This window comes from Micropterus salmoides, unplaced genomic scaffold, assembly GCF_014851395.1.
Source record: "Micropterus salmoides isolate LMB-PRFRI ecotype aquatic unplaced genomic scaffold, ASM1485139v1 Ms_hic_scaffold_15, whole genome shotgun sequence".
NCBI lineage: Eukaryota > Metazoa > Chordata > Actinopteri > Centrarchiformes > Centrarchidae > Micropterus > Micropterus salmoides.
The window spans coordinates 28,198,998-28,223,229 of NW_024040596.1; the positions used below are offsets into that span (position 1 = coordinate 28,198,998).

At 40.4% G+C, this 24,232-nt stretch overlaps 1 protein-coding gene across 9 annotated transcripts; it reads right to left on the reverse strand.

Annotated features, from left to right (window-relative positions):
• Positions 1 to 560: 560 nt before the first annotated feature.
• Positions 561 to 20,544, reverse strand: ddx3xa (DEAD-box helicase 3 X-linked a). Of its 9 annotated transcripts, none has more exons than XM_038721411.1 (21): positions 20,372 to 20,544; positions 20,214 to 20,287; positions 19,285 to 19,336; positions 18,790 to 18,840; positions 18,047 to 18,106; positions 14,257 to 14,430; positions 13,866 to 14,001; positions 13,334 to 13,438; positions 13,023 to 13,122; positions 12,765 to 12,900; positions 12,581 to 12,678; positions 12,398 to 12,496; positions 12,132 to 12,292; positions 11,890 to 12,034; positions 9,583 to 9,727; positions 9,220 to 9,270; positions 7,231 to 7,412; positions 4,986 to 5,103; positions 4,738 to 4,891; positions 3,868 to 3,989; positions 561 to 3,485 (listed from the first exon to the last, which is right to left on the reverse strand). In XM_038721411.1, exons 2-21 carry the CDS (start codon positions 20,256 to 20,258, stop codon positions 3,400 to 3,402), a joined length of 2,220 nt encoding a protein of 739 aa, XP_038577339.1. In that variant the 5' UTR covers positions 20,259 to 20,287; positions 20,372 to 20,544; the 3' UTR covers positions 561 to 3,399. The 9 variants fall into 9 exon arrangements, with proteins under 9 accessions (XP_038577339.1, XP_038577346.1, XP_038577342.1 ...); XM_038721418.1 differs by lacking the exon at positions 9,220 to 9,270 and adding exons at positions 17,418 to 17,489; positions 17,588 to 17,707 and having other exon boundaries at positions 20,214 to 20,544; XM_038721414.1 differs by having other exon boundaries at positions 14,323 to 14,430; positions 20,214 to 20,544.
• Positions 20,545 to 24,232: the final 3,688 nt, after the last annotated feature.

Consider the following 24,232-nt stretch of genomic DNA (forward strand, 5'->3'; position numbering starts at 1 on the left):
ATTGATGTTAAAAGCAGTAATTTCACTAAAATTAACTAACAGAAACGAGGTGTCAGGAGACTGTACGAACCAGTTGAGGGAGGACAAGTAAATTGGTTGAGTAAATTGGATGCTACCAAGCAGACTAATAAATTGTTGCAGAAATCAGTACTAACCAGTCAGTAGTGAAAATACTGGCAGGGAGAGAAAAAATATAAATACCCACCAGATAGAAGTCACCTTTTTTGGTGAAGGGTCTAACAGTTACACCCTAGAGAAGGGGATTGAGGGCCACATGTGAAGAACTTGTGAAAACAAAGTTAACACGTGGCCCTAAACCTCTTCCTAACACCGGTGTGGGATAAATAACACAATTGACACATGTGAATTTACAAAGGAAATATTTATATATACTTTGTTTTTCCCTCTTCAAAAGAAATGAAGCTCATCCATCTACACCAAATTTAGTTTTGCTGCCCATATGCCTTGTGTCCACACAAGGCAACAGGCTGCTTGCTACAAGTCTTGTCTGCACAGCTACAGTAAACAAGTCTTCATGAAACATGCTTGATTTTCCTGGATACTTTTTGCATTCAAACATTTTATTTTGGTAAAATCATACAATTGCACAGCTGAGTGTTTCCCATGCAGTGCAGTAGCCTAGAAGCTAATACAGAAAGCAAAGTCTACGTCTAAAGATCTCTAGGGTTCTCAAGAGAATGTGGAACAAGTCTCGAGTTCTGCATTGCAAAAATATGCACAGAAACAATCCTGTTCATCCCAAAACTGCACCAACAGCTGCCTTCAGACCCGGTCCACATTCAAGGAGAACTCGAAGAGTAATTTCTGCAAATACAACAATGAGAATAAACCACATGTTTGTTTCTTTAAGGATTGCCATGTGCCAGACATTCACTGGAGAAAAATAATCAGGTCAAATTAGAGTAAAGAATCAATAATGCACACAATTGGAGAATCTGAACACTTCTGCACTGATATGCTTAGGAAATTTATTTGCTCATTTGACAGCTATATTCCAAACCTTGGCATGTTTGTTCATTCCATTTCAAATTTTGGTGACCAATCAGTTTAATCTAATAGAGATGACCAGCCCTGAGGAGGCCCTGAAACAGCTGTGGATATTATTTACTGAGTCCAATGTATCTTAAACATTAAAAAGCTCACACTACCCCGAAATATATAAATTTCACGCATACAGGTGACATTCAACATTCAAGTGCCAGTGTTTTTTGTACTGTCTTTTGGTCAAGTTTCTGAAACTTTCAAAGAATCACTTTGAGGCTTACAAAAATAAATATTTGTCAAAAATGCTTAATAAATTACACAAAACTAGCAGCAAAAGTAGAATCTAGAAATCTGTGCAAATGGCTAAATTCCCCCGACTGCTAAATCCCCTGGTCCCAAATAAATCCTGGTTTAAACGTTGAGAACCCTTCCCCTTTGTAAACAAGCTGCGTTTTTATTTTCCACTATCTCCTCACACACAATATTTGGAAGCTTAAGGACACACATATCCAAGACATCTATATAAAACTCTAGATGTGCAATAAAAGAACCTTTTTGTAAAACTCGATGGGCACGACGTACAAGGGCCTACACACCTAAATCAAGTAGCACCATTCAATCAAGTTCAAAACACTGTCAGTGCATCCGCTTTAGTTCAATTTCTTAAAATAAAAAAAAGGTTTCAAGGCACAACACACCCGATGAGAAAACGGAGAATTTTGAGGTGAAACGTCCCATCTCTCCTCCTCTCGATGGCTGCTCCTCTTTGAGAGGAAAAGCCTGCTCTGGCTTTACGAAGCCACAGATATTTATTTTTTTATACACGTCTGAGCAGATTAACTCTCAGAGGACCTGACAGTACTTTAATGTTCCATAAGGAAGTTGACACTCATCTTTGGCCACCTCCATTTACTACGCAGCAATGGAAACCAAAGCCACTGTTGACGGTGGTGCACCGAAGAACCGTGCCCCTCGTCCCCCTCCCCCCAACCCCAGTGGTCGGAGCGCTGCTCTACTATGCTGAGTTTCCTCGCTGTTCGATTGATAAACCTCAGTGATCATTCACATGCCTGTCTCTTAAAGATGACCCATGCCTCCAACGCAGCTTGAAAAGAGAAAACGTTTGTAATTAAGTTAAGCCTGCGACTCAAGTTCACGTGTCCCTCCCTCCTTGACCAAAAAACAAAACACTTGCAAGCGTAGAATACCATCTGGGCCTCATGGTTGCCGGTCGATTCGGTAAACACTAACACCACGCTATGCCCTCCCGATGCTGTGGTCCTTTATGCGGCCATTTTGAACTTCACTTTCAAGATGGCAGGCATTTTTTGTTGTTGATACATGTTTGTAGAAGAAACAATTCAAAAATCGAAAAAACTGATCCCAGTTTTTCAATTTCGCACACACCTGCACCAAAAATGTCTCAAGTAAAAATAAACAAAAAACACCGCCCACTTAATGTAGCTAGCACTTTGTAACATACTAGCTGCCATAACACTGTCAAGTCAATTGAATAATGTGGAGTAACAAGTTCCAGCAGTGATTATTCTTGTTTAAACCTCAGCAACTGTTGGCACTGAGCTTAATGACGTCCGTGTTTCTTAAGATTACAATAGGAATGGCTATTTCAAAAGACCATCGTATCCATAAAAAGGAGCCTGTCCAGGATAGAGTGAGCAAAGAAAGAAAAAGAAAAATCAAGTGTAACTTTGTCCTTAAGGATTAAAATACGGTTGCTTCACAGAGTGGGCCAGTTTGTATTGACACAAACACCAACGGCTCCATTAGCTGTTTGACTATATAGAAAAGGCTACATGATGTTGCTGCAATAAATTTTTAGTTCAAATGGAATCATGACTCAGAGCCACAATACCCCAGTATTTGCCAAGGTTTGATTAAGTCCAAGCTTATTTTACCTTTCTAATATATATATATATTTCACCAAACAAAAAACAAGTAAAATCAAATTTAGAGCTCTTGGCCATGTTCATCAAGTTAAATGAAGATAACATAAGATTTCCTGTTTAAATTCCAAAAGGCACAGTACATTAACATATAAATGATCCTCAGGTTATTCAATTGGGTTTTTTTCCACAAAAAGAACAAAAAAAATTTTAAGAATGAAAGTCCGAAGTTGCTATCGGACAATGCATGTCAGCGTCCATGCTCACTCTGAGGTGTGCGAATCTCTGCGGTCCCCGGTGCGTTGCACGTGCTGGTGACTTTCCTTTGCGTCGTGCTGCACTTCCTTTTTTAAGAGAAGCGAATGGCAGAGAACCAGGGTGGGTAATGTACTGTGTGTCAGTGAAGCTACACCGGGAGGGTTGTTATGGTCTGGCTTAAGTTAACATGTGGTTTCCATTGGGTTGGCATTGCAACCTACTCCTATGGTGACTAGTTGCCCCACCAATCCACACTTCCAGAGTGGCTGTAATTTCCTCCATAGCCGTCATTGCTGTAGAAGTTGCCACCAAAGCCACCTGTTGAAAGACAAGGTCAGACGTCAGAAACAGAAAATTCATTTAAACTTAATTGACGGTAGGGCTAGGTATCGTTTAAAAACCAGTGCCCTTAATTCAGTACCTTGCAGAAAATACCACCTGTTGAAGCCTTAATAGTTGATTGGTATTATTTTTATGGACAAGCAAGGTGATTTTTCTATTGTTTGAAAGATTAAAAATTATGCTCCTCATCAGGTCACCCACACGCGCATAATCAGAGAACGGATAACAGCTTGGCAGGTGTTGCAATAAAGAGAGCCATTTGTAAACTATGACTTTGCAGTGTTCTATATAGAAAGGTTGATGGTTTTAAGTTGAAAATAAAGCAAAGCACAGGTAAAGCCTGGGGAAATTTCCTTACCTCCACCAAAGCCACGACTTCCTCCATGGCCTCCTGTGCTGCGCCCTCCACGGCTGTTACTGAAGCTCCCGGCGCCACCTGGCGTCTGACGGTAGTCTCTAGCTCCGAAACCACCAGAGAACCTGGACAAGAACAGTTTGTTAGTTAGATGTTAGGCACACATTTTCTGATGACTACAAATTAAAGATGAGAATGACCCACAATACTTTGCTTCACCTGCCATGTGCCCTATACCGACAGGTGACAAGTTAAAGTGTCTTTAGTAACGCGTTTGTCCACCATGTGGCACCAGAACATGAAACTCTACAGGAACATTCTCCCAAAAATTATTTCCTCATTTAGTGTTATTTATATAGTGTTTCGATGTACTTCATCTGTATATTTTTCAGCCATCCACATACCAAAGATACCTGCTTGGTAATTTATTTTATTTTATTATTAACACAAAGCACAAATGTGCTTTAAATGCTTAATTATCTCCTGCACAGTGCACCTGTGTGAAATCTTCTGAATTCATTAGGTTAACATTAATTCAGGTGTTTTCATTTAATTTGTCACCTGTCTGTGCTCACCGACAGATTTAACAAATTGGGTCTATTCACTTTCATTTTCAAAAAATGCCAAACTCAGTCACTCTGATAGATACGACATTGTTTAACTTAGCATTTGTTCGAGAGCACATATGTTTTCCCAAATTCTATTCAGCTAGTTAGTGAAATGTTGCCAATAGAAATAAGGACTACAACTACTAAAGACGCAGGTTGTAAAAGCGGAAAAAACCTTGCCCACTTGGCATTTCGTATGGCCCTGGCTTCCATCTGATATTTGTGTATGTGCTTAATAAAAAATTGTTACGTGTGCGACAATTACCTCTTAGAGCGCCCCCGGGTGCTGCTCTTGTGCTGGTGCTCGTAGGCCAGGCTTTCAAGCCAGGAGGGAACCTCCTGCTTGGCCTCCACCAAAATGTCCAGCAAATCTTTGGTTATGTTGCTGTTTTTGTCGTTAAAGAACGACGTGGCCAGACCTGCACAAAACAGAGCAAGAGTATGATTATACAGAGTCATTAAAATACATAAAGTGTTATTTTAAATTTGGGTAAAAGAAAACAAAGTTCATACCGAGGTTGCCCACACGTCCCGTACGGCCAATACGGTGAACGTATTCCTCAATGTCACTGGGCAAATCAAAGTTAATGACGTGCTTCACATTGCTGATGTCCAGACCTCTAGCAGCCACCTGGGAAAGTAGGACAGTGTTTAAATGTAACGTTCTGACAAGACAACTGGCCAAACTAATAAAACTAAAGTTCATTAGCAACAACTGATAAAAATGTTCCAGTGTTCACCAGTTCAGCCAAAACCACACAGCTCCGTGACCCAGTTGGCCTGGTTTCCTACAGGGTCTTTTCAAAATCGAATAGTGAAACAAGCCTTTAATGTCACCCTTTGAACTTGTCAGGTCATTTGCAAACCTGGATCAAAAATGTATCTGGCTCATTTGAAGTTATAATACTGTAAAATTTCTCTCCAGGCACAAACCATTAAAATCAAAGGCTACAATCATTATTGCAATAATTGTTAAATTCTCTTAAGTATCTTAAAATTAGCTCAATGAACAAAAATCTATCACAAACCCCTCAAATCAGATCTTAAAAAGGGGCATTATGGAGTTTTCAGCAGCCACTAGCGGTGTGGTTTTAAGATTGCAACCAGGTGTGTACTCGCACGCGTGCTGGCTTGAACTCATGAGCAAGCATAATCCAAAACACAACCACTTTCATACAGAAATCCTGCACTAAACGCAGAAACTCCTGCATGCAGGCTGTGGCTTTTCACACAGACACGTTCAGGCTCTGTTACTTAAACATTCTCGGCTCAGAGGCAGATCAACAACGGCTCTGACACTTTCATTCAGCGCAGTGAGACACTGGTACGGTACTCCCGAGAAAAGGCAGAGTGAGAGCTTCACACAACATGCTGGAAACTCAGGTAAACTCCCACTGCAACTTTAGTCATGTTTTTATCAGCTTGAGGTTGAACTGAATAGTTACACCGACCTAGAGGTGGAGAAGCCGTATACTGGAGTATTGGAAATACCACACTAAATCTAAATTGAACGTTAGCAAACAAGCAAACAGTGGAAGGTCCGAGTTAAAGTAGCGTTAGCTGGCTGCCCTGCCTGCATCACTGTAGGCTAGTAAACAAATCCACTTTTGATTTTTACCATTACTTAATTTCTTGCAGACCAAATGAAACACTGACATAATACCAGTGGTACACAGGATAGTTATATGGATCGCGTTAGTTGGTGAAGTAATGTGGAAAGCAATACAACTTTGCACCGGGTAACATTAGCAACTGCTCGGCGTTGCCAGCGAGCTAACGTGACTTTCTTTGCATTTCTAATGTTCACTTTGTTTTTACTCATCTGAATCCATTTGGTTTCAGCATGTAAACCTTTGTTGTGTATCCTTACATGGAAGCGTAATGCTTTTTAAACCTGCATTCTCTCTAACAGCCAGCAGGGGGCGACTCCATTGATTGCACAAAGTAGTGTGATTGTATAGAAGTCTGAGAAAAGGAGGCTACTTCTCAGCTGATTTTTTACCTCAGTCACTTTCCTATTGAGTTTATGGTCTCAAGCCCAATCTCCACCCTCAAAGGTGCATTCCCGGGAAGTCCATGAGGGCTTAGGGCCGCCCCACTGTCAAATGGTCAAGCGCGCAAGGGCTCTGACATTGAGCCCTTTTTAGACCCTTTTCGTAAGTCCGCATTTCTGCAGACTTTGGCTGAGGGAATTGCCCACAGTTCATAGCGTTATGACAAATTACGGCAAATCCGCGTTATAAGAGAAGAATTAAAACTAAACAAGCATTGACACCAACGCTGATGTTGACATTGTAAGATTTTTTCTAAACTTAAGATGGTACATCAAACATGAAATCGGAGGAAGCGACCACCTTTACACACTTAGTTTATTCAACTATTTTAGTTTTTGCTTAATGATGTTTTGACCAAGAATAGTGTATTGACTGACAAAATTATATTGACATAGGAAATAGACCAGAGAGCAGGGGAGGCTGCATTGTGTACATTTAACCAGCGGCACTGAAAAAGCTTTAGAAGTCAGCTGTCTATTTTGTTTTAAGCCCGTCAAAATTAGAATCCTGGTTTAAAAAGAAAAAAAAAAAACCAAAAAAACAAAAACACACAAGCTGGCGACAGCCAAAAGGCCAAACACTTCAAAATGTGGTCTACAAACCAACAGGTGCCGTCATGTTGACTATATCCACCTCTTATTTACCGTCTATGGTTTAAGCTCAGGTGAAAGCTTAATGTAGGAGTAAGAGCAAAGATTACTTACAGCTGTAGCCACTAAGATGGGGCAGCGTCCAGACCGGAAGTGGTTCAGAGCTTCTTCTCTGTCTCTCTGGGATCGATCTCCGTGGATGCTGGTGCAGGCATAACCCTCGTGGTAAAGGAAGTCCTCTAGAGCGTCGGCTCCCTTCTTTGTTTCCACAAACACCAGAGTCAACGATTCTTTGCCTGTGTAGATGGGAAATAGTAAAAAAAAGGGATGGGACAAAGGGAGGAGAGCAGAATGAATAGCATGAAAGGGGGGAAAGAAAATTGGGAACAAGGCTATGGATGGATTTTTTTTTTTTTACAAAAAAAAAAAAAAAAAGGATGGGAGCAGGAACTTAAATTGTCACAAAAAGGGGGGGGGGCAATTGCAAGATCATGATGTAAAAGAACAAACAAAATGACCACGTAGACATGGATACAGGGGTTGCATTAAAAAAAAAGCTTTAAATTTCACTGATAACCATTAACTGTCAACCTTGGCTTTAGGTTTCTGCATACTGAAGATGTCCTGAATAACTTCGTTTAAACTAAGGTTGCACCCATCAGAGTCCTTTAAAACTTTCTGCCAACTGTCTGTCCAACTATGGATCTGAAACACTGAAAATAAACAAACAGTTGTAGCCTAACTAATATCACACCTATTTTTTTATGCTTAAGATTGATCACTGTTGGGAGAACAGAGACTTCTTACTCGCGGTTGTACAGTGGCATTACAGAGTGATCCTTCTTCTACAACATGTCTTTGGCTCAGTGCAGACACTGGCTCACAGGGAGCTCACAAACCCAAGGTCAGTAACAATTAATGTTGGCCAGTTTCCAGTCAAGTTACTCACAGGATTAATGTTAATTTACAACACATTGTATGTGTTAACCATCCGGAAATGAAAATGAGAAGCTGCAAGCTGAATGTTTGTCACACTAATCTTTGTAAAAAGATAGATATAACAGATTTGTTGGCATCTGAGCTCACCAAGTGTGTATTTTGACAGATCAGTGAATCTAGGAGAGAATTTGATTACACAAATTATGGAGCCCAACGCTCACAAAACAGCCTGGCCGTCATTTCAAGCAGCTATACTGATCCATAAATATATGCCCGGATCAGCAGTTTAGACAATTATTGATTTATTAAGATAAAAGCTTGGGACGGTAAAAATGGCTGAGGGGTAGTTGGGGTAGGACAGTTGTAACCAACCCTGCAAATGTTTCTGCACTCTGGCACCAGTCAGGGGAAAACATTTTATTAAACATCCATCAAAGCCCCCGTCTCTCCATACTACTACTACAGCCTGTGAGTACTTTTAAGATAAATCAGACAAGCTAAATTGTCGAGTGGTACCAACCCCTCCCCCCCCGAACTGCTTTACTGTGGTTAATAACTGCCAAGTGCATGCTTTAACAAGCCTGTCCATGACAAATTACACATTGGTTTGCTTTTTATGGTGGCAGTGGCTGTACCAACTGCCATGCCTGTAGATTTCTTTTGGAGGTAAACTGAAGTTACAAAACACAGGACTTCTACATTACTAGGCCAGTAATTGCAAGAGATGACTCGAAGTATTCGTTATCGCTTTCAGAGTTTAAGTGGTCTAAACTAGAAGAAAACAGTCTGTACACTGGAGTAATATGTTGGGGCCATTAAATCTGCCACCGCCACTTGCCTTGTGGAAACAGAGAGCCTTCTATGACAGCCAGCCAACATGTTGAGCCAGCTGACCTTAGTGACCCGGTGTTGATAACACACTGAACACTATGCTAAAAAAAGAACGCCCCTTTCAGTGCAGAGAGAGATTGTACTATTGACTCAAATTTTGCAATTTCACGCTACATCGTGCAAGGCAAATCTTATCGTTCCAACAAGCTCTTACTGGAAAAGAAAAAACAAAACTGAGGCAGCATGTCAGCTGGGGAGGGACAGGATGAGCTGTGGGGATATGATGTTTCTGGCTTGTGGGTCAGAGTGAAGTTATGATGTGTTTATACTTACCAGGTTTCTCTGGGGCCTCTGTCACATTTTCCTGAACCTCACTGGGAATAACTGAGATAAAACCAAACCGGCCAGTAAATGTAAGGCTGCTCAGCACACAGATATAACAGCTTTATGTCATCATAAGTATACCCCTTTAAAACAAGCCAAGCGATTTCAGTGCCTGCTCACCCCTTTTTTTTGATATTTTTTATCTTTCACTGCAAGGTCTGGCTATAAATGAACCACATGTGTTAGCAAAGATGTAGCAAAGTCAAAATTAGCCTGATATGGGGAAGACTGACAAAACACAGGATGATGGGTTAGAGCCCAACGTGCCCTAGGGGAGGACAACATTTTCTTTAATGTGTATGCATTTCTCACCTGTGGCGTTAAGCAGGTCGAGGAGGAAGGACCTCTTGTCGTTGTCCTCTACCCAGACCACCTTCTGGGTGATGTTCTCTGAAGTGGAACCAACACGTCCCACTGCCAAGAAAATGTAGTCCTCCAGGAAGTCACGAGCCAGGATCTACACACACACCAAAGAAAAAAAAAAAGGCATGCAAACTGGTCAGGGCTTTATTTTCCTGGATAATGGTGATTTTTCCTGTTCCAATTTGGACCTTTCCGGCATCAATTTATGGTGGAAGTGTTTTGATTTATTTAAAGGGAAACCTTTGCAAACAGCACCATCATAATCATGTCGGCATAGAGAATAGGGTAAATAATAAACACCTTTAGCAGACTCCCGATTGTACATCAACAGTTAAAACAGACCAAACAAAAGACAATTTAAATACGTAGCTACTTAACCATAACAAGTGAACAAATAAGCAAAATCTGAACAAGTCAGCAAAATGCTCTTATTCTGAAATGCTCCATGTGGATATGTAACTTTAGCCTGCACAGAGCGGAATGGGACGGGCTCTCAGAGAGCTGTATAAGCACACAAAATGACAAATTAAGAACATGTTAACAACGCTGCTGAAACACTTCAATGTGAGCTGACGCCAAACAAAGGCTGCGGCACATCCGCAGGCTTTGTTTGGCCATTAAAATGTTTTCTTCCAGTTCTTTTGTTGTTGTAAAATGTACACGCCCTGTGCTAGCTCTGATTGGTAAGTAGGACCGTAACAGGAGGCGCATGGCACTTGTGATTGGTTAGCAAGTGTGTCACACAAGGACAACAACGGAATGAATTTGTAACTGCATGACTGTTTAAAAACAGGTCAGAGGTGCTGTATAATTAACCTACAATTTAATCGCTGACATCACAATTAGCTAATCGCTTTCTTTCAAATCACAATTTTGATTTAAAAAACGATTCATAGTTCAGCCCTAGCCCATTGTTACGCGAAACATGCTTCACTTACGTGAGGCCAAGTGAAGATGTGCTTTGATGGCGCAGATTGCAAAGTGGAGGAAGATAGAAAATAGCGAGGGGAGAAGAAGTCATTTCATGCTGAAAGATTTCAGAAAGCAGTATCGGCCGATACCGATTACCGAGTCTATTTGAAGCCTTTTATTTATCATGTAGCGTTATACAGTATATTTAATTTGACCTAAAAACAGTGTATTAAGTATGAAAATTAACAGATAAGTATCATGAAATTGTTTATTTTATTGCCAGGAAACATTGGCAACAAATTCCACTCCCTCTGTCTTAGAGACTTAAACCATACCAGCCTTTGCCTGGTTAATGTAAACGTCTTATAGCTTAATACAGCCTTCCTGTGGAATTGACTACAAAAACAAACCGCATCTTTATAAATTGACATCCTGAGTTGATGATAAACTCTGAAGTAGCTGCTTTTTGTTCTGGAAAGCTCAGGTTCTGTGGGCTTTAGCGAGCCAGAGAGAGTCATAACTGTCAGTGACATTTGACAATAAGGTACATTTAAATAAAAGTACAATGTTAATTCCATATTATACTGTTAGTATATCGTTATTACTTCTAGTTACTATATTCATTATAATTTCATATGGTTTACAGGCTATAAGCCTTATATCATTTCAGTGGGTTATTTTTCATTTAATCCTTGTGCAAGAAGCACGGTCTACATCTTTTACACAGACCTACTGCCACTCCACATGACTACTGCAGATCGCCGAAATACCAAGACCACCGGTTTTTCCAGAGGAGAGCGCAGCCAACACTTTAAATACGGCTGCAGATTTTTATTTGATATTAAGGTTAAAGATACGGGAGATTTACAGGGGAACATTTAATGGGAGGATACTGGGTGAGAACAGAAAAATACGTGAGAATCCCAGGGCATTTGTTGTTATTGTTCTCCAACTGTTAGTCCGCGAGTTTGGGTTGTACAGTGATGCGAATTACCCTGCTGATCCCGATAATGTTAGGGCACCAAGCAGCAGGGAAAATAGTTTTTAAATCTACTGCCTGGCACCTTGGTAGGTTCTACTAGATTTATGCCTGCAATTTTATTGCACACAGTCAAACAATTCACTCCAACTGGCTATGGTTATTTTTTTAAAGGACAGTACCAGCAGGTCTAAGACAAGGTTAGAAAAGAAACCCCTTAGCTTCTGATAAAAAATGCATACACTGATGGGACTTTGCACAAAGCACATCCTGATTTGGTTCAAATGTTAACATGCTTTCAATAGTGGTTCCCAACTTTAACAATGGCAGGAAGAACAGGGGGAGGGGCTCCTATAGGCAATTACCTGAATTTCCTTGGGGAAAGTGGCACTGAACATCATGGTCTGACGGACACCTTTAGGCGGCATTGTATCTTGCTCCACAATGCGTCTGATCTGTGGCTCAAAACCCATGTCCAACATGCGGTCAGCCTCATCCAGGATCAAGTAGCTGTAGAGACACATCATAATTAGGAGACACCACAATAAAGATTTAGAGTCAAATAAATTAAAACATCCCCCAGTAGGAATCCTTGAGCAATACTGACTTGCAGTAGTCCAGGCCAATCTTGCCCCTTTCCATCATATCAACCAGACGTCCTGGTGTGGCCACCAGCAGGTGACAGCCTCTCTCCAACTCCCTGATCTGCTGACCAATATCAGCACCGCCGTACACCACGCAGGGACGCACACGGGAGCGATAGGCAACCTAGAACGAAGGAAAGAAGAGAACAATTGAGTTCCAAGATACATTCAATGATCAGGTAAACAATATGATGGTGTCAGACAGTGAGCTGTGTGGATTGTAGCTCACCTTCCTTGCTTCTTCATAGATCTGTAAAGCCAGTTCTCTGGTGGGTGCCAGCACCAGGGACATTGGATACTGCTTACGGCGACCATACCTTCCATTGTCCTGAGGATGAAATGTTTACCAGAACGAGTTAAATGGTAATGCAGGATGAGTTTGATTATTGTGGATTTGTCATTCCCCTCATACCTGTCCGTTGTTTTTGGAGGCCTGCAGAGCATCTCCTGGACCTTCTGTAAAGATCTGACTCAGCACTGGCAGCAAGAAAGCAGCAGTCTTACCAGAGCCTGAAAGCAGGAATCATGAATACAGTTAAATAACCTAAAACTAAATTATAAAAACCATGGAGCCAAACGCATAGATAAATACTCACCAGTCTGGGCACAAGCCATCAGGTCTCTCTTGGACTTGATGATGGGGATAGCATACTTCTGGACTGGAGTGGGACGAGTGTAGCGACTCAAGGTAATGTTCCCCATGATGATCTCCCCCATGTCCACATCATGGAACTACAGAACAACCAGTCATTGCATCAGTATAAGACAAACCTTTTTCAAATGCATCCATGTAGAAACAGGATGGACATTATAACACCTATAAGAATAGGCATCATTGCTTAGTATAGACTTACGCTTTCGATGTGAGGTGGGCAGTTGCTGCCAGTGGCCTCCACGGGAATATCGTCATATTTCTCAAAGTTTATCCCAGTGTTGCCTCCGGAGAACAACTCACTAGAAAACAACGTTTACAAATGTTTAACAAGATGGTTGATAGCATTTGTGAATAAGGCTGAAATATTTGCAAAAAAACATTGCCTTTACAAAGTGATTTGTATAATGCAATGTTGGGCCACATTTGGATTTTGCAATTGGCCATATTGCGATTTGTTTCAAACATTTAGATTAATTGTTCAGCCCTATACGTGAGAAAAGTCTGTCTTACTGTTCCAGGCGCTCATTGGGAGCAGTGGGCTTGGACCAGTCTTCTTCTCTGGAGTCCTCCTGCCAGCGGCTGTTTCCTCCACCAGCAAAGCCTCCACGTTCATATCTGTATATAATGCACACAGACTGTTAAAGCAAGGCCTACACAGCGCTGTACAGTCAAGATCTTTTACTCAAAAAGTGAAAACGTAGAAGCAAACTATACAACATGCAGGGTTATAACTCTACATTAAAGTCAATAGCTGTACTTACACAGTATGAAACCATCTTAAAACAGGTTATAAAAAAAGGTGCCCTCTGCCAGCAGGGTTTTACTACAAGCTAGAAGACCTCCAGCATCTTTGCTAGATCTATCCCCTCTGGTAAACAAGCAATTTTAAATACAAATAAAGCATTGGAAATTCTGTGTCAATTACAAAAAGCTACTTCAGTCTGATCCAGGTTATATTTTAAGCATTTTTGTAAAATTTAAGATATTATAAAACATTAAGATTTAACATAACAAATTTATAACATGCAACAATTTTACACACCTTCCTCTTGAACCTGCCCCACGGTCATTGAAGAAGCCAGTCTTGGACCTATCAGAACGGCCCCCAAAGCTGTTATAGGCAGCATCCCTTTGAGTTCCTCCCCAGTTGCCATCTTTGTTGTCAAAACTGCCCATGCCTGTAACCAACAGATAACAAGGCAGTCAGACGTCACCCCTCTTTCCAGAAGTGGAGCGTAATCTTTCCCTTAAAGCAAAGCGCTATCAGTAATATTAATTTAACTTAAATTTACTGCAAATCCTTTATGCATATGCAGACTAAGCTTCTGATATAGTAACAACTGGAGGGGTGGTGGGGGTCGAGTTTTCAACTTTAACTACACTGTCGCTCTACAATTAGACTTCAAAGCATGTCAGGGTTGCCATGTCCCCACCTGCATTTTGTAATGGTTGATTAAACGAGCCTCCACCCCTGTTACCACGGTAGGCGCCACGCCCACCTCTATCATTGCGAGGGGGTCCTCGCCCTCCAAAGCCACCATTTGTGCGGTTGTCATGGTAACCATTCACGAATCCATTGCTGCGTCCGCCGTCCCATCCAGGTGAGTCTTCATTGAAGGCAATAAAAAGAAAAACCAGAATAAAAAGAGCCGTGTGAGGAAGCGCAAATAAATGCTGCACATGTTAACTCATTTGTGTCAGTAAGCAAGTACACATTTGGCTGTACTCAAAGGAGTCCTTACTAGCCATGAGTCTCTCCTCAAGTTTTCACCTATTGTTTCGCCAAATTTACTGAAAGATGGGATGCAGACCAGAACCTGGGGTGAAAGCTTGCATAATTATCAGAAAAGCATGATTAGCAGAAAAAAGGCTATCACAGGTCAAGTTAATGTCCATTATGAGAAAGTAGGCAAACAATGCAAAGCAAGTTCTACACCTGCACAAGTGAATAGATGCAGAGAAATCAAAAGGTTTTAGATAAAAAAAATAATTCACTGACTATTCACATTATTTGGGTAGAATGACTCCTCTTTACCCAGAGACTACTGAGCCCCGATTCTGCCTGCATGAGACATTTACCACAACAATCTGCCCAGCTTTGGACACCAGCTGAGTGGGGGGAGGGGTAACTGACTTATGATTGCCATAATGCTGCTTCCATCATGATGCCCCCTTTAAGTAAGCACAAGGGGAATGCCTTGTAAATGCTTCACACGCCATCTGTGTGCTGTACATCAGCCTGTAGCTTTGACAAGTAAATGGTGCCACAAGTATTTTGACTTGGATACCCAATCTGAGTGATTAAATTCAGACCGTCTAATATTTTCTAAATCAAGCTAAAAAGGGTAACCATTGGATGGAAGATATAGGGCTCTACAGTGCGGCCATTTTGCTCGCATATGCCCCTAAAAATCGATGCGTGCGAACCGGAAAAATTTACAAGCACAATGTGCGAGTAACTACCATAACTACAACCTACAATAAACCCCCCACACTGCCCGCCGCAACGCTAATCAGTCAAAACATCCCGCCCGTAGTAGCGTGCAGGACGCGATGCAAAGCTGTCAAATGAGTTGGGAAAAAAAGCCACCTAGCCTCAGGAGCACCGAGAGTGTTCCCGGTGAGCGGGTTGCTTCGTTGTAATTTTACACTAGTGGTGGGCTTTATAGTATACATACATTACATACAATGACAATAGCCTACATATAGTAAAATTAAATTTATATTTTAACATGCTAGCAGTATAATTTTAATCTAATGTTATATTATTACACTAATACACTCAAAACTGGAGGTATGCCAGTGTGCTCTCGAGAGTAGGAGGTGCACGTCAGGCTACTATAGTGTCCGGGGCTACGCAGAGGCTACACTGTCAATTCAAAGCAGAATTACTTAACACATTCCCCCTTTTCTGATTTACTAAAGTTATTGTAATAGTGCCCAGTAGTGTTGTTTACATTAGGTGTGGGTTGTGTGGGTGGGTGCTGGTGTATGCCTAAAATTTCAAAACATCTGTTTCAATATTTTTAAAAACCTTTAACAAAATATTAAGGCAGATGTACATGGTACAATGTACAAGGGTCTTCACTTGCAGTTTTCCAATGGTTTCATACCATATTTGAACACAAGGAGAAAAAGCAAACACATTGTATAAATGTGTATAATAAATAGTTTGTTAAACTGTTACATTTTTGTTAGGAACACATGTGCTCCTTGGGAAGAGGTTAGCATAGAGCCCTGAGATAAGATATTTAGTCAGTTCATGGAGTATTTGGGAACTGCAACGCAATCAAGGGCGGCATGAAAGTAATAACTTCCAGTTCAGATGTGGAGAGACACTCACTGTTGAGTCCAAATGTTTACAACAGTTTTGAGCTTTACTTTAAACATGTGCAGCTCAAAACATACAGGATCCGAATTTCTGGTAGAATTTAGTCACTCAGGCTGGTATCAGACAAAAACAATGCACATGCACTCTGCAAACATTGCAAGGTAGACCATGCAGTAATATCACAGCCTAATTGAGAGACACCAATGCCAAAATACGTTTATGTCTGACAGGTAAAAATGTTTTCAAACCTTATAAGTGTGAGCTTTCAGTAGTCTGTTGAATCCAATACTGTTTGGAAAAGGAGAATATGCCCCCTAGCACAGTCTCACATATTTCAGGTGTGTCTTGAGCCACCCACAAGGGGGTGCATCAACTAGAGCCTGCTCGACTTCAGAGACTACATGCTGGCATGAGTCCTCTTATACTTAACGTAAGTAAGTAAACGCAGTTTTATATCCCAGAACTACACTTAGGATAAAACTGAGCATGGATAGTCTGCACATTAAATGCAGACAAGCTAAAGATGTCTGTCAGTTGGTCTATTCACCGCACCTAATGAGCACTACTTTGAAACAACCCAGCAGAAACAAACATCTCTTTCAGACAGACATCAGGAGTATTCAAATAGTGTGCAGAGGGGTTTCATTCAACCACCGACTACACTGGAAGATTTCAATGGTTATTTTAACTCCACCTAAGAGAGAACTAACTAATCAAAGCCATCACCTGCAGCTGCCAGTAGCTGGAACAAAAGCCTGTATGCAGCTCTGTTTTCAATAATCCCACTTACTTTTCAGTTTGCCGCAGGCAGACAAATGGCTACACGGTCTATAAAGAACTAAAAAAGAACGAACTTCGAGACTTGTGATTAATAATGAGTGGGTGATTGAATTAGGCCAAGGCAGCAATGTAAAGCTCAGTTTCTTGGCAATCCATACTTTTATTTCTTGACAGACTGAAAGAGGTTAAAGGATATAACGCAAAAAAAGTGAATGTCTTAAATAATTCTTTCACAGCCGATATGGTCTCATTAGTACAACAGCCACACTAGTGATGCAGTGCACAGTCATTAAGGCACCATGCATCATAAGCAACTTCCTTTGCAAGCTTTGACAAACGCTGTTGGACCCAGATTTCTGCTGCTTTTGTCAGGTGACCATGACAAAGCAAGGGCACACCGTTTATGGCCCGTGTTCAGCTATATACACTAAAACTCTACCAACACGTTGATGGCATGGCATGCAGATAGAGGACAAGATATACCACATCTGTTTCGCCAACCCCCACTGAAGGCATGGTAAAAGGCAAGCTCTTGAGAGGCCAGTCTTGGGTAACCTGAGCAAAGGTAGGGAAGCAGGCTATAAAAAGGACTCACCCATAATTACTGGCTCATGCAGTATGAGTGTTGGGCTTGACTATACACTAATAGTTACCAATATTACTGTCATCCCATCCTGATGTATAGTTATCTCTGTGCCTTTGCTGACACTCGGCCTGCCATGGCTGTAGGAATTGCTTAGAAGCAGCTTGGGGGACATTGCAGGTGATATGGGCTTGAATACAGAATGGGGAAAAATATATTTTAATGCATTTATCATATGCTCAAATAGATTAAAGATCCATCTCACTACAGTAAGGGAAAGCATTACCCCAACAAGTTTATGCTTTAAACAAATTGTCCTTTACCTTTAATATTTCTTATTTTGGCTGCAAGCATAGCAGCAGAGAGAAGCACATCAATTAATCATGAGCCCATTATTAAGTTTTACTGTGAGGTGTGTAGCTCTAACCCTCTCCTCCTTTTGCACTGGCTTTGCTGGTGTGTAAAATGGCTATTTCATGCATCTAAAAATGCAGGTTGCCCTCAGCGAAAGCAGACAGAAGGGACTTACAGAGGGTTACTGGTGCCACTGAATAACCGCACTGTCTACCAGCGGAATAAGCATTTCCTGCTGTGGAATAAGAAAACAGTAAAACGAGAAAAACGTCAAGTGTGCAATGACACGGTACCATGATTCCAAGATCTTTTCAAAAGTACTTGAATGAGTACGTCAGGCATTACATGTCTTGATTTAAAGCCTTTAAGAGGCTAAACAAGTACAGATGATTAAAAAAAAGACACCAGTAGTCCATAGATGTCAACACTTTAACACCTACTACAATTCCCTTTTCAGAGCATTCAACAGCTAGCACTCTTGTTCACATGGGAGACAAGAATAAACATTGACAAACTACTTGTGAAAATAGTCTTCAAATTTGCCCCACTTATATTATAAAGAGTAGGGTCTAGCTAGATTTGCCCTACATAAAATGTGCCCTGAGGTAACTAACAGTGCTACTTGCCTTACTTTATTCATGCACAGACACCAAAAAAAGACAACTCGACATGGCATTCTGTGCACTAGTAAGAAAAGAATGTCCTCAAAACTCCCATGGTCTGAAGCAGCAGAAACACTGCAGAACCATTCATCTTTGTCTCGACTGGTCAAGATCAATGTGCTATGTTTCTCAATTGTACTTGCTTTTACCATGCTCTGATGGGGCTTTTTAACATTGAAACCACCAAGTCAGCCCTATGTTGATGGTCTGACTACGGCTTGCGGGGGGGGGGGGGGGGTGTTGGAAGTAAACTCACCATTTTTAGGAGGAGCATCTTTGTTTCTCAAGTGAGGTGGAATGTAACGCCCTAGGTGGAGAGAAAAAACAAAGGTCACATGCCACATACAGCTAAGGACTCATTAAGATTTGAATTGCTTACAAACTTAGATTTGCACACAAGAAGCTTCACTTAAAGCAAAGCCTTGTGTTCAAGTGGATTTCATTATAACAAGTCCTACGTCTACTCCTACGTTGAATGTTAATTATACATTGATGCTATAAAGTGTGTACATTATTTATCCTGCTATGTATGAAAGCTATTGATTTTACTTTAATTGTATTTTTGTTCTTTACAATCCTCTGTGCCAACACAAATATCCCCTACAAGGGACTAATAAAGGAATCGTATCTTAACAGTTTTGGTTTCCATTAGTAACTTGAACTTATTCAATACAACGGTGCCAAATTGTATTGACATAAGGCTTAAAACTGGTAATCACATCTTTTAAGTTAAATCTGCTTTATTACTTACTGCCAGTTCCTCCGCCTTGCCCGTCAGCAGAGTTCAAGTCTAGGACAGCAAGCTATAAAGAAAAAGAGGGAAATGTTTAAGAAACTTCATAAATCAGATGAGCATACACAATGAGTGTGAAACTACAAACAATAGAGGGTAAAACAATAAAATGTCTAAACACCTTTAGCAATCCCCCAACTTGAAATATTTGATTACACACACACAAAATAGTTTCAATTGGGTTTGCATTTCAGGCTGAACCTATAATTCAAAAGACTACAAATCCCCTTTTTTGGCTTTGATGAAACTAATTATCGAAATGGCAGGACCATCTAACCTCTGATCAAATACTCAGATAACATTACTAATACTATTTAAAGACAAAAACGCGAAATAGTGTGAATTCATACTTGTAGCCAAGTAGCTTCTCGTAATAAATACAGACTGAACGACTTAGTAAGTCGAGACCATTACTTTTAAAAAACATAAATGGTGGCTAAAAACCCGGCTGTTCAACATTTTCTTCTGCGCCACGTTTCAGGTTGAGAAGGCCCGACATTAGCCGGGCTAAGTTAGTAGGATACCGGCCGGGTCGTAAACCTTAAGCCAACCTTGTAAACTGCCTTTAATTCAAAACACCACACCAGAGGTTAATTACATATTATATTAAGTAGAATTTAAGACGACTGTTGCATTTTAAACGGAAATACAGCCCTAAAAACGGCGCTAGTTTAGTCCGTAGTGGCGAGCTCCGCCATCACAATCTTCTCTACAGCGACACCACCTCCATTTTGACCAGCCGCAGCGTTAGCTTAGCTGAAGGCTAACATAGCGACGGAGCTAACGAAGCCCCCTTCTTTCTCTGTCGAAACTGCATGTGCGTAACGGAAAATAACCACATTTTTAAAGGAAAAAACTACAAAAAGTAACCAGCTTAAAGTACTCACCTGCTGCTCTAGACCGTGTGGATTATCAACGACCACATGACTCATAACTAAAGAGGAGTATTAGGAGATTATTTCTGAAGAGAAAGGATTTTCTTTGTTAGCACGACACCGGCTATGCTGTTAACGTTAAATTAGCTTCTTTTTTCCCTGTAACTTACAAATTACGACCTTCGGCCAACGGTTACCTAGAAAGTTAACTAGACGATTACGTTTACTTTAAATAAATAAAACGAAGTCTTTCGTATAAATATAGTTTCCAAATGAAATGATTACTGTTGAACAGAAACCCCTTCCCAGTTGGCTTGACCGTGGCGGAATGAGACGTAGAGTGCGCAGGTAGCGCGAGATATCTCTTCTGTAACCCCCAAAACCAGCAGTGTTGACATATCGCGATACTTCAGAGAGAGGGGGAGGGGTCAGGGGGAATTCGACACATGAAACCAATCATTACGTCTGGTGTGTGGAACCAAGTAATGCGTCATTAGCATAGCGTTTCACAATGTGGTCCTTGCGGGCAATTGCGTCCTGTCAAAGTATGTCCTCTAAAGTGCTTATTTTTTTTGCGACTGACAGGTTTAGATTGTTATTATAAATGTCTGACAACATTATGGACCTTTTTTTTAAAGAGTAACATCCTTTTTGTTTAACCTTTTTGTTAAATCCTTCTTATAAAGACACCTGACTCCATTGATAAAAATAATAATTTTGCATATCTGGTCTATCAGTTCGTTTGTTTGTGTAATTGTGTCACTAAAGTTCTTGTTTTTACCACTGAAAGGCTCAGAATGTTATTATAAATGTCTGACAACATTATGGAAAGGATCACTAAAGATATGGATCCTTTTTGTTTAACCAGAAGCAGTCACTACATTGCTCTCGTCAAAAACACCACACAAACATAGTAATTTTACGTCTCTGGTCTACTTTTGCCTTAATAGCTTAGTTTGTTTGCACAATTGTGTATTTTAAAAACCCAGAACCTGGAAGAGCAACTGATGAGGGATTCCTCTTTCAGGACAGACAGACAAGTGATAAGATAAGATAGACTTTACTGATCCCACACTAGGGATATTCACTTGTTACTGCAGCTCCAAATACAACACAACAGATAAGAAAATACACATTAAATAGAAGAGAAAAATACAGAATATAAAAGATTAAGAGTTATGTGTACACTACACACCTTGCAGGAGGTGACGTATTCAGAGTAAACAAAATAATGTCATTTTATAGATGGCAATATGAATTAAAGGAACATACTCAAAAGAATTTGGGTCCAGGAAGACTTCAAGCAACTTCCACACAGCATCCTCTCTTCCATAAAGACAGTTTATATTTTCATTTACATAAACTACTTTCCCAAGTTGTTCTAATGGGAGATCTGTAGCGACTGACCATCCCTTAATAATATGGTTTTAAATGTCCTATGTAAGATCAGGAGGCTCAACCATAAGCTCAACCAAAGCCTTCCCCCGTTTCTCCCACTCACAACCCCCCTCACTCTTTCCTTTCTCTAGCAGCATGCCTTCTGTTCTGCATACCTTGCAGGCAGCGAGGTCTGTTCAAGTCATTTATCCACTGGTGTACCAGTAGAGTGAGTGCTGAGGAGACCATATGTTGGGATAGCATACACCAGAGGTAAGTGGCTACTGGGAGAAAGGTCAACCAGTGGGAGATTTCTGAGAGGACAGTAAGTGAGGCTGATGCCAAGGAAAGGAAATCCTCCCTTAATCTGTCTCCAGGGCCCAGTTGTTCAAAAGTAATCTGATCGGATTTTGGCTATTGGATTGGATCGAATCTTGAAAATGGGTTGTTCAAAAGAAAAAAGGATTCTGAAATCGGATCAGATCACCGAATCCGATCCTGGGTTTGATCTGGATCAAACCTTCAGTTTGTGTCGTTCAAAACTTTTTAGTAGGATTGGGATCCCTTTGATCAAAACAATCAGGGTTATCCTGATCCCAACAGAGAGTCGATAGAGAGTGGATTTCAGGAACAAAATGTCACAAAACTTTTAAAATTTTCCAAACAATACAACATTTTTATCATGTAGTAGCCTATATAAACATTTATTTATATTTTGCCCTTGATTTGTTGAAACTTTACAGTGACAAAGTAGATAAATTAGACATTACCCATTATGTAATTTAGTACCGTAAAGTAAAAGAAAAAATAATGCCACAAACAGCTGTCAATATCAAACGAAAAATAATCCATTAAACTTCAACTGTCACTTATCACTGTACATTCATTGCAAAGGCACAATCATCAGAGGTGAACCATTCAAAACTAGTTTGTGACAATTGCATCCCTTATTGCACGTTCAGTCAGTCCCTCATTCTGAGATCGCCTTCTAAAAGCTGCTGAACTCTGAATGATCTTTAACTATGGGGCTATTGGACAAGACATGCTCAAAATATCCACAGTTTATATGTCCATAATGTATATTTGTTTGTTTTTCCTGGATTTTTGTTGTGGGTCAGATGGGGGGTCTGACTGTTCAAAGAAATTGAAAATGGAAGGAAATGTTTGTGTTGTTTAATAGTGCATTCTGTCATGACCCCACACTGGCTGTTCTACCCGTTGGTCTGTATATAACTCCTCAGGTATATTTAATTGTGTCCTACAAACACACTTCAGAAAAAGGGGCCCACTCTTACCTGTACTTGAAAGTGCCTTTTGACTTGTGTCCATGCTTTTCACTAAAACCAATCTTAGTTGACACCGAGCCTCTTTGGTAAGTAAGGCAGGAACATCATTGTGTGTATTTGCGGCCAGCTTCATTTCTCATTATACATTAGTGATTCATTGATGTAGAGCACACCAAGGAACACCTGCCTAATAAGAAAATGTTGTTTAACTTGATCCAAAACTGACAAGAGGGCGTGGACCAATTACATAAGCCTATAACATTCACGATTAAACAGAATACATGTTTATGACCCTTTGCTTCCTGGTGCTCTTCTGTCCTGTTTTGGTGAACACTTGAACTGTTTCTGCAATCAGGGTTCAAATATTCCCAACAATGTGACTTCTACATAATGGACTTCTTGGAAGTTTGTGATGCAGGACTTGTGGCCCCATCTACTGGCCAAGATACTGTTTTATACATACAACAGAGACCATAAAGCCATTACATATACTGTATTGTTTATTACTGTAAAACTTAAAATTAAAAACCCTAGTGCCAATTGGACACCCGTCGCTTTTACTGGTCTGGTCTGATTTTTATAGAAATTCTTTGGATGTATAAAACATCTTTAAGCCCACCAGGACGCCTGCTTGAGCTCCTAAGCTGCTTAGACTGCACATTTATTGCAATATAAGTGTTTAAACTTTTGTCAATATGGACGTGCTACACATCGGTGAGATTTTTCACAATTCAATCGTTCAGTTCATTTTACGAAAACAATGAGTACCATTTTGGTCTTGAGGTTGGCTTAGATGGGCTGTCTCTCTTGGGGCTGGATCAATTAATGATTTGTAATTGATAATTTATCTGATAGCCTAATTTTTAGACGAGTAAAATTCTTATTGATTGAAATAAACAATTTGATAGTAGCATATTTCCCCAGAGTTTGTGGAGAAGGAATTAAAGGCTGGTCCCAAATACAAGCAGGGTGAGTTGAGGGATTGAAGCAAATAAAAGCCAGGGCTATTAATTTAAGTTTTTTTACGATATTATACAAATTAATTTTTGTGGCAGAACCTACTGAAAGTTCATTTTCTTTATCACCGTCAGTTACCAACATTTTTCTAAACGTTTATGTGAGTAAAATACCAAAATTTAGGAGAACAGCTCAACCTTTTTGTGGTTGTATACCAAATAACATCAATGTGCAAGTTAGAAGAAGATAGAAGACAGATTTATCATACAATTCCGCCATTTCATCCTATTACCAGACTTACTTATGCATTTCAATGTCGTTCAAAGTTTTACCTCCCTTTAGGCTACTGAATTTTTTTTTTTGCTTGACCTGCTATAATTCTTGCATTTGTGTCTGCCAGCCCAGTTCCTT

Coding starts and splice junctions, on each gene's coding strand:
- ddx3xa (XM_038721418.1), bottom strand. CDS start 20,258: ATGAGTCATGTGGTCGTTGATAATCCACACGGTCTAGAGCAGCAG. Junction 12,901..13,022: donor GCCCACCTCACATCGAAAGC/GTAAGTCTATAC, acceptor GTTGTTCTGTAG/TTCCATGATGTGGACATGGG. Junction 12,035..12,131: donor ATTGGCCTGGACTACTGCAA/GTCAGTATTGCT, acceptor GTGTCTCTACAG/CTACTTGATCCTGGATGAGG.